The sequence below is a fragment of the Corvus hawaiiensis genome, chromosome W (assembly GCF_020740725.1).
Source record: "Corvus hawaiiensis isolate bCorHaw1 chromosome W, bCorHaw1.pri.cur, whole genome shotgun sequence".
Classification (NCBI taxonomy): domain Eukaryota; kingdom Metazoa; phylum Chordata; class Aves; order Passeriformes; family Corvidae; genus Corvus; species Corvus hawaiiensis.
In genome coordinates this window covers 5379907-5390323 of record NC_063254.1, presented here as the reverse complement: position 1 = coordinate 5390323, position 10417 = coordinate 5379907, and the positions used below count along the sequence as shown (strand labels likewise).

General features: G+C 51.2%; 1 protein-coding gene across 1 annotated transcript in view; it reads left to right on the top strand.

The window, feature by feature from the left end:
- The first annotated feature begins 4986 nt into the window (after positions 1–4986).
- The window catches only part of LOC125319343 (mothers against decapentaplegic homolog 7-like), a 52296-nt gene continuing 46865 nt past the window's right edge, over positions 4987–10417 (top strand). Inside the window, exons 1-3 of the mRNA XM_048290448.1 lie at positions 4987–5557; positions 6110–6163; positions 9207–9209. Coding sequence (XP_048146405.1) covers positions 5038–5557; positions 6110–6163; positions 9207–9209 — 577 coding nt within the window. The 5' untranslated portion in view covers positions 4987–5037. The remainder of the gene's footprint in view (positions 5558–6109; positions 6164–9206; positions 9210–10417) is intronic.

Below are 10417 nucleotides of genomic sequence, written 5' to 3'. Positions count from 1 at the left end.
AGCCGCGCTCGGTGCCGCGCTTACCTCTTGCACCGCGGCTGCATTTGGCGCGGTCGCCGCTTCCGCTGCTGTTTCGCGCTCCCCGGCTGCGCTCGGCGCCGCAGCCCCTGCGGGTGTTTCATGCTCCCCGGCTGTGCCTGGCGCCGCCGTCTCTGGCTGCGTCTCTGCAGCCGCCACCGCTTCCAGGTTTTCCCGCGGCAGCACTGCTTCCGGTTTCGCCGCTGGCCGCACCGTTTCCTGGCTTGGAGCCGTGTCTCCCGCACGGCAGGGTGCCTCGGGCATCCGCTGCTCTAGCAGGCTGAGCAGGTCCTCCATCCTTCGGGATAGGTTTAGCAGCTCTGTCAGCAAAGGCAGATGCTGCATTAAAAGGTCGATGGCTCGGTTCTGCGACTGCGCAGAACTGTCCAGCCCCAAGGAGGGCAGCGGACCACAGCTAGGCAGTCTCGGGGCAGGCACGCCCGGCGCTACGCCGGCTAAGAAGTTAGATGCAGGTGCATATGCAACTGAGCTAGGAGCCTCTCTGGGGGTCCAGTTGGCTAAGCCGCTGATTTGCGGCCCTGGATAAGCCGTGGCCGCCACCCAGCCGAACGGCAAGGCAGGCTGCGCGCCCTCCTGCTGCCCCGACCCCCCCACCTCTGCCGGCACGGGGTCCCTGGGGGCTGCGGAGTCCTGCGATTGTGCAGGGTGAGCCGGCACAGGCTCTGCCTGTGGAGCTGGGGGAGTTTTTCCGAATCCACCATCATTTGCCCTGGAAGCCCAGTCAGCAGGGCCCCCCTCGGACATTCCTCCGTCACTCATCACCGAAATAGGCGATCCAGCCCTGCTATCACAGTCAAGGTCTGTCAGCAGAATAAATAACAAACGCCAGGTTTTGTATAATTCTAACGCTGCTGGGTCCCCAGTCGGGCGCTCGTGTCGGACAGCACAGCCGAATTCCTGCCATAAGGCAAAGTCCAGGGCAGTATCTCTGTCCATGGAAATACCTTTTAAAGTAGCCCAGTCTAATAATTCCTGAACTGAGTTTTCAGGAATGGAGGTGTGCAATATGCTAAACACACCTTTCCAGACCTGTACCACAGCGTCAGTTTGTGAGCTGCTGTTCGCCATTTCTCAGTCCTGTCGGACCTCCTGGTCCCAGGGGGGAAGGGGAGCAGCGTACCTCTAGAGAAATTCGGCTTGGCTCTCAGTGTGCAGGACACGTCAGAGAGTGCAGATCACGTCGGGCAGCACCAAATATTACCGCAGGCCTGGTTCCTACGGTATATCACCGTGTCCCGCAGCCATAGGGAGGAGGAGGAGGAGAAGATCCAGCAGGCAGGAATTGTGCAGCAAGATTGATTTCTTTAATTATTTTACAAACTCTTTTATAGACTTTTTTCTTCATAGTCTAATTGGACAAAGGACCAGCCACCCCTTGGGGGTGATTGGCCAAAATCCTAAAACATCCATTGTCAAAATATTTTTCTACTATACCATAAACAAGACTTTCCAAGGTTGCAGGTGGCTTGGTTGTTTACATTCCCTGCTACCTCTTCTGTGAGAGAGAAAAGTCTCTCACGGACTTAGAAAATAGCAAGAAAATCCTCGCTAACGGCATTTTTGTACCTACACCCTCTTTCCCCTTTTCCTCTCTTAGAATCAAAAGTTTCCCCCTCTTAATACAACATGCCTCCCTCCAGAAAATAAAGTTATATTTCAGGGTTTAACATTTCTATCATATACATTTTCATTCATTCTCACTCACTCATTTTTTTTTTATTGTTCCAATTTCTCTTTCTCAATCGCTATCAGTCACAACCACACAAGATTAAGGTACCTTTTAATTTCAAATTGTTATCCCATATTCACCCATGGGCCCAATGTTCCAGGTTTCTTGAATTTATCCTCAATTTGGCAAAATTAAGTCTGGATTTCTTGGAATTTAATACTCAATCCGGCAGTCTCAAAACCCAAATTTCTTGGAGTAATCCTCAATTTAGCAGAATTAAGCCCGGATTTCTTGGAATTTTTAATCCTTAATCCGGCAGTCTCAAAACCTAAATCACTCGGATCCAATCCTCAACCTGGCAAATCTTTAGGGGCACTTTTACTTTTTGTCTCGTTTCCTCGTGGTTTGTACTAGGAAACTCTTGACTCCCCTCCTTCAAGGGATCCAATCCCTCCCCTGAAACCCAGTCCCAGTTAAACCGGGGGTTCTTTCACTCCTTTTATCTTTCACTTCGCCTCTTTACTGACTGCTTCCCTCGCGGGAGAGCAGAACTGCAGCCTTAGAAGCTCCTCACTCGCTTCGCAGGTCTGGGGGTAACCAGCCCACGTCTCATACACACACTTTCATCCCCTGTATCTGCTCCCCCCCCAAGAAAAAGAGGAAAGAAAAAAATACTCACCTTTCTCTGAGTCTTCGTGCACAAGATTTTTACGTGTTTAACTACTGAGGTATCTTAGGGAGCCTTTTCTTTCCTTTCTTTTTGCTTTATTGTCTCCTCTCTTGTCCTCCGGGTGTTTGACCTGCAAACCCCCCGACCCACGCCGGGAAACACAAAGCGAGGCCACCAAAAGTGGGTGGGGGGCACCCCCCCACTCTGGGTTCCCCGGGAGATCTCAGAGGTGAGGCCTTTTCCCCGTACGGGCCACCAATTGTGAAAAACGAGGTTCACTCTTTGTAAAATTTTAAGAAAAGTTTAATAAAAGGGACAATTAGGAGACGATAGCAAAAAGAGTATTACGGCCGGGTGCTTTGGCAGAGATCTAAAGGCACACTTCTACATCCAAAAGATCGTCTTTAAAAGTACATCTCTTATTGCATATTCATCACAATCATGCATGATTCATAAATTCTTTGGAGTTTCTATGTATCATCCCATCAGCCTTATCTTCCTCCTTGGCTCCATTCCGTCTCTGCTCCCTCCATAAATTCTTCTCTCTGGTTTTGAGTTTTCTTCTTCTCTGATAAGATACTCCAGGAATGTGAAGACTTTCTCTGCCTATCTTTTCTAAATTGACTACATAAACAATAGACATTCTATATCATGTATGACATTACAGAATCTAAGTAAAATTTTTCTAACATTAAGGAACATGCGAAAAGCCAACATCACAATACATTCATAACATTGCCACAAGTAGTACCCATAACGAGAACATCAGAGTGCTATGTGCTAATCATTTCTGCTTTGCGTTTGATGCGAATTGAAGTGTACCAACCCTCTATGAAATATTTTCCCATCCTTTGGCGACAGGTGCAGTAAAAGTGGAAAGTATTATTATTATTGCTTTTTGTGCCATGTCCTCTTTCGATGCCCAGAACCATCTACACACATATATATCTATATAATTTTTTTTAATGTTTATGACTGATTTGGCTTAATATTTCAATACTTAGAGTGGGCTCCGGCACACCCTGGCCCCGGAGGCTCCCTTTGCTGTGCCCTGCTGGGTGTAGGGGAGACACCAGCCGCTCCGCACCCTCGCCGTGCTCCCGGAGAGCCCCCCCATCCTGGGACAGGGGTGGAGGTTGGGGAGGGGGAACGGGGACGGGGGGACCCACAAGCTTTCAACAACCCGAGTCACCGATTGCGCAAGGCGGTTGGAGGTAAATATAATATGATTTTTTTTTTTTTTTCCCACGGAGCGACACGGTGTCTAGACGCCCACGTGGCGGGGCCGGGGCCGAGCTGGGTCCGCGCCACTGCGCACTGAGAGCCGCCGCCGGAGCCAGGGGGGGAACAGAGCCGGGGACTGAGCGGAGGGGAGGGGGCGCAGGCACCGCGCTGCTGTCGGCTCCGTTCCCACTGTGCCCCGCTCTGCCCCCGGGGCTCCTCTCTCCCGCATCAAGGAAAATACGGAGGCCCTCGTGCGGGGAGGGCGGCTCGTTGCAGTGAGTGGAAGGAAGGAAAAAACAAACAAACAAAAAGAAAAACAAGAACGAAGGAGGAGGACGAGGAGAAGGAGGAGGACGAGGACGAGGAGAAGGACGAGGACGAGGACGAGGACGTGGACGTGGACGAGGAGGGGAGGGGAAGGCGGGAAGAAGGGGGAGGAAATAAGGCAGGCAGGAAGGAGGAGAGAGGAGGAAAAAAACCCAAAACACCGAAACAGAGGCGCCGGCAGCAAGGAGAGGGTGGCCAGGCGGTGGGCAGCCCCGCACCCATGTAAGCACCGCCGGGAGCGGAGGGCGGCTGGCGCGGCTCGGCGCGGCTCCCCCCGCCGCGGCACCCTGCTGGGAAAGGCAAGGAGGAGGGGACACAGCCCCACTTTCGTTTTTCCCCCCCTCTTCGTAGCAGTCGGATCAAGATTCCGTGTGTTTGTCCATGTGGATTAAAACCTTTGGAAAAAACGAGGGAAAAAACCGACCTCGACCACCCCCTCAAGACGACCTGGGCTTTAAAAAGGGATACAACACTGGATGCGCTTGTTCGTCTCTTTTGTTACAGATGCTTAAACCAACGTCCAAACCTTAGGGTTGGTGTTTCGGGGTTTTTTTTTTTTTTTTTTTTTTTTTTTTTTTTTTTTTTTTTTTTTTTTGCTAGACACCCTTTTGGCCGTATCCCTGCCTCATCATCCCCCCGCACTCCCTCCCGTGCCTGGAGGGTTGATGGGCTCTGCGGCCCCTGGGCAGCCGAGGCCCTCCCGCGGCTCCGGCCGCTGTCCGCCGTTGCACAGGGCGGCGCGGAGCCGACAGCCTCCGCCCGCCTCACCCCGTGCCGGGCGCCGCAGGCTCTAGACGGGCCTTTTATTTTTCTTTTAAGGGCAAAGCCTAGGCGACCAGCGGCTCTCCACTCCTCCCCGATTTTTTTCCTAATTTGATTTTTTTTTCCTCTCTCGCGCGCTCGCAGCGGGCGGAGGCGCGGCCGGCGCAGCCCCACGCGGGAGGCGGTGGGACCCGCGGCCCCAGCGCGGAGACTGGCGCATGTCACAGCTCGCCTTGGCCCCGCCGCCGCCCGCCGCTGTCCGCCGCCGCGTCTCGGCTCCCGGCCCCTTCATGCGCGGAGGACGATATGCCCGTTTTGTAGCCAGGGCACCCTCCTCTCGTTCCGTATGTTCAGGACCAAACGTTCGGTGCTCGTCCGGCGGCTCTGGCGGAGCCGCGCGCCCGGCGGAGAGGAGGAGGAGGAGGCGGCGGCGGCGGCGGGCGAGTCCGGTACGGCCGTGGCCGTGGCCGAGGTCCGGGCGTCTGCCTGCGGCGGGGGGCGCGAGTGCTGCCCGGGCAAGGCGGGCCGCGGCGGGCGGGCGGCGGCGGGCGCGGAGGCGGAACTGAAGGCGCTGACCCACGCCGTGCTGAAGCGGCTGAAGGAGCGGCAGCTGGAGGGGCTGCTGCACGCCGTGGAGTCCCGCGGCGGGGCGCGGACCCCCTGCCTGCTGCTGCCCGCCAAGGCCGACTCGCGGCTGGGACAGCACTGGTACCCGCTGCCCGTGCTGCTCTGCAAGGTGTTCCGCTGGCCCGACCTCCGCCACTGCTCCGAAGTGAAGCGGTTATGTTGCTGTGAATCCTACAGCAAGGCTCACCCCGAGCTTGTCTGCTGCAACCCGCACCACCTCAGCCGGCTCTGCGAGCTAGGTACGGCGGCGAAGGGAGCGGGGGTATGGGGAGATGGAGGGGATGTGGGGAGATGGAGGGATGAAGCCCCATTCGCCTTCCAACCCACCAATCTTTTTTTCCTTCTGGAAAAAAAGAACAACAAACCAACACACGAAACCTCCTTTCCATTGCCTTGGTTTATGTATTTTTTTCTGTTTAGGGGAGGGGGTGAGTTCCTGCCCCGGGGTCCCGGTGCGGCGGGGGGAGCAGTCTCCTCTCCGTCTCCGCGCGGTGCCGGGGATTAAGAGCCGGGCGGCCCTAGCGCTGCTGCGGTTCCGCCGAGCCAAGGAGGCCCCGATCAGACAGCCCGAGCAGCAGATAGCAGGGAGACTGGCGCCAGACGGCCCCTTTTGTTTATCTGACAGTTAAATATCAAGGCAATCACGACCTCTGCCCTGCCTCCAACCCCCAGAGCTAAGACAAACAGTTTTGCTAAAAGAATGCCACTGTTATAATAATTTCCTATCTTTTTTCTTTTTTTTCCTTTCTTATGGCTCTGCCTTTATTTTCTCTGTACTTTTCTAATTCCAGAGTCTCCCCCTCCACCCTACTCCAGATATACAATGGATTTTCTCAAGCCAACTGGTAAGTGGACTTTTTGCAATGCAGACTACAGATAAAAGGGAAAACTGCCCCTTTCTTAGCTAAGGGAAACATCTCCTGCCTTTGTCATGCTTTTTGCTTTTAGTCTGCTTGCCTCTGTGCTTCTTGCTACCCCTTGAAGAATTAACATATACTCAACATATAATTTATCTAAGACACCCTCTGCATAAAGTAGGATTTTAAAACTTTGGCAAGAAACTCTAGGAGGGATTGCAGTGCAGCGCAGGCCTGCACTGCTCGAGTCAGCCAGGAAAATAATGGGCTCCAGTTGGAAATGGCAGTGCTCCTGCACCCCTGGGTGAATTTTGTAGGGATTTATGCTGGGAGCCAGCACAGCATCTCCCTAATTCCTGGGAATCCCAATGAACCTTGATAAATGGACTTCTTAGAAATCTTTATGTGTTTTAAAGGAAACTAATCCCACCTTGTCAGGTTGAAAAAAATTAGGAAAAGGGGTTGAAATGGTTTTTTTCTTATTTTTTTTTTTAGCAACTCTTTGCATGCCTGTTGCTTGTAATTGAGTGTCAGGGTACCAGGGGAGAAGCCCATTTGAGGCTGGCACCAGCTCTTTTGCGATTGTCTGCATAAACGCTTGGTTGGCAGTGAGCTTGCCGGGTGTGAGATAAATCAGTCTGGAAGAAGGAGGAGATGTGGGGAGAATATGAAATGGGGGGAGCTCAGGAAGGAGCAGCTCCTGGCTCCTCAAGGATTAGTGGATCTGGAATGTTGGCTGGAGCACGGTGGTCTCTGTGGTCATGTCCCATGGTCATGGCAGGCAGGAGGGGCAGGGTGGTACACGGAGGCAAAGAAGACCAATGCTAGGTTACTGGGGCTTTTTTTTTTGCCAAAAGAGCATTTTCTGTAAAATTGTTGCTCATCAGTTTCTTGGGACTAAAAGAAACCCCAACCTTGAGGTTGCTTTGGTACCGTGTGGGGTCCCATCTTGCCTACTGCTCCTTTGGAGGCTGGACTGTTGTTTTCCCCCCTCTGCAAACTTTTTAAGAAACACTGATAAGTCTTTTTATGACTTGTGGAAATAAGAAAAGATATTTAACAAAAAATTGGGTCACAAAGCATGAACTATTTTGCCTCAGCATGAAAAAAACAGGAGATAAAGAGTCATGAATGAAAGAAGGATATCTGGAGTAGGTTCAACATCCTGAGCACGTGCTGGTATGCAGAAGGGTTGTTCTGTAATAGACTTTGAGGGTCTGCTAGGTTGCAAAATTTTGTGGGTTTGTGTGAGATTGGCATCATTTTGCCTGCATCCCTGCAGCGCTTCCCCAAAAGTTTCTATTACTTCTGCCTTTATTGCTTTCCTTTCCACTCACCAATGATCCTGGCATGGGGTGTAAAGGGCTTCAGAGCTGCAAGAGAGAAGGGTTACAGCTTGATTTCGGTTTCCTGCAAAGATGTTAGGATAAATCTGTTAGCAGGGTTTAAACATCCAATCTGCCTCTGCTAGGACCTCATTTTCAGTTACCCCAGTGATATATTTATTAATCATCAAGTGTTGACATAAGGTAGCAAAATGTGTGTAAACAGAAAAGCTGCATAACATGAATGTGCCATTTTGAAAGGAAAAGTTATTCCTATTGGCCAATAGGAAGTGATTAACACTGTCCATCGGAAACACAGGAAAAAATGGGTTACTCACCAAAAAATCCTCCTTTTTTTTCCTTTTTGAAAGAAAAATCCGTTTTACAGCTGAACTCTAACTGGGCTGCAACAGGCTGAAGTGGAGCCTGGAAGTCTGTTGTTGCAGGTGGGTTTTGCAAGCTCAGGGTTTCTTGGCATTTCTTCTGGGGAGGGACCAAGAGTTTCCTGTCCCAGCATCAGTATCATCTCCTGTGTCAGTTTCCCACCTGATGTTGAGGATTGTTTAGATGGGAGAGGGACAGTAGATGATGATGGGAAGGTGTGAAACCTTTTACCTGGCTGATGTACATCAGCCATCTTCTCCCCTGGGACCTTGGGGGGAGGATGGTCCCTCCATTTAGACTTGGGCAGCTGCATCTGCTGATAGAGCTGAGAACATGCATTCAGCAGGAAACTTTTGCTTTTCCATCAAGTGTGATAGTGGTAACAAAAATATTAAAGTATTTAGTGCCGTGTCTTGTGTTTCATTTGGACAGACAGACAGGAATACCAGGACAAATATGGGCTCTCAAAGTGGTCGCCAGGGTCCATGATCATAGAATCACAGAATGGTTTGGGTTAGAACGGACCTTTAAAGCTCATCCAGTCCAACCCCCCTGCCATGATCTGGGACATCTTCAACCTGACCATGTTGCTCAGACCCCCATCCAACCTAACCTTGAATGTTTCCAGGCATGGGGCATCTACCACCTCTCTAGGCAACCTGTGCCAGTGTTTCACCACCCTCATTGTAAAAAATTTCTCTGTTCTATCTAGTCTGAATCTCCCCTCTTTTAGATTAGAACCATTATTATGGGAATTAAATTGGTTTCTTGGAGGTGATGGAGGCTGATACAGGCCGTGTCACTGGCTAGAGGAAAGCAGGGATGGACAGGGAGCTGGGGGTCTGCTGCAGGCAGTGAAATTCCACATCAGTTTGTGCATTGGCAGGATAGATCTGGCAGAGCGGAAAGATCTGGCCTTGATGGCCAGGTTACCTGCGGGAAGGTTGGAGGTCCAGGCTGGCTTGCTCATTCATAGAATCCTAGAATGGTTTGGGTTGGAAGGGACCTTAAAGACCATCTAGTTTCAAGTCTCCTGCCATGGGGCAAAGACACCTTTCACTAGACCAGGTTGCTCAAAGCCCCATCCATCTTGGCCTTGAACACTTCCAGGGATGGAGAGGACATTCATCAAGGAGAGGACTTCCCCTCTTCCTTACACAGGACATTTGCAGGGATGGGTGACAGTGGCTTGCACGGGGCTAGGCTCACCCTGCAAGCCTGGAGGCATGTGGGCGCTCAGCATCCCTGATGTCCCTGCAGGAGCTGCTGCTTGCAGCTGTGTTGGAAGTGAGATGGAGAGCAGTGCCTCCAAATAATTCAAGCAGGTATTTTGACCCATCATTAAGTGGGACAAGGGGCTGCAAGTGGCTGTGTCCATCATGCTTCTGGGTGGCTGGTCATGGTGGTGCTGGAGTATGAGAGTTCAGGAAACCCACTGAGATGTCACTGCAGAGCTGAATGCCCTCCTGTGGCATTGAATTTCAGGGGAGCTGAAGGTTTGGCAGCTTCCAGGAGCTATTGGATGTTGCAAAGTTCTGCTGGTGGCCACCAGGATTAATTTTATGTCTCTGCAATGATTTTATATTGTGAGAAATATTGCATCTTCTAAAGAGACTTCAGAGGATAATTCATTGATGAGGAGAACTGGCTGTGGGTGATGGGATACAAGAAGGGAGCTGATAAGTCATGAAAGCACATCACCCCAGTGCTAGGTTTATGCATTTTAAATTGGGATAGGATTCTCTCCTGCCATCCTGTTTGATGTGCTAACAGGGGACCTGGTTGCATATGATCCCTAGAACAAGACAACATGGAAAGGGCAAATGATGTCCTCTATCCCACAGGGACTCTTCAGGGAGCTGTAGCTGGGGGCAGAAGGAGCCCAGTGCAGAGCAGGGTGGTCCAGCGTGCATTCGGAAAGCATCTGTAGCCCAAGCAGTTGTAGCCATCCCAGGAGAGGGGCAGGGAGAATCTTCTGCCTGGACTAGAAAGGGTTAAAAAAAAGGACCACACCACACCCCCTCCCCACACACCCCCCATATTTCTTAAAGCATAGAAAGCGTGACAAGGCATCATATACAGTATTTTGCAAGTAAGTCTATTTCCTGTCTCCCCTACTGGTTTTGGTTTGATTAAGTATATCCTGTTAAACTGTCTATTTCTGTTAGGGCTTTACTCTGATAAAATGAGGTTATACAGACAGGAATTTCTTATTCACTTGGATTTCAGGGATGAAATCTTGAAAAATTACTTTATCAGTAGGGAGAAAATGATCTTGACTCTCCTGGTGATGGCCCTTGCTTTGAGATACAGCTGTGAGCAAATTGATGTCATTAGAGAGCCCAAATTTGACAAAACCCAAAGTCTCGGAGAACTTGCTGAGGAGCAGAAGGTTGTGTGAACTTCACAGGCCTTCTCAGGCTTGTCCTTGAGCTTGTCCCACACAGGGTAGTGACCAAAAAGGTGAAGTGTGCCTGCAGGAAAAAGGGATTGGTGTTGGCTTCTGGCTGTTCTCACTTGGAGGAACAAGCAT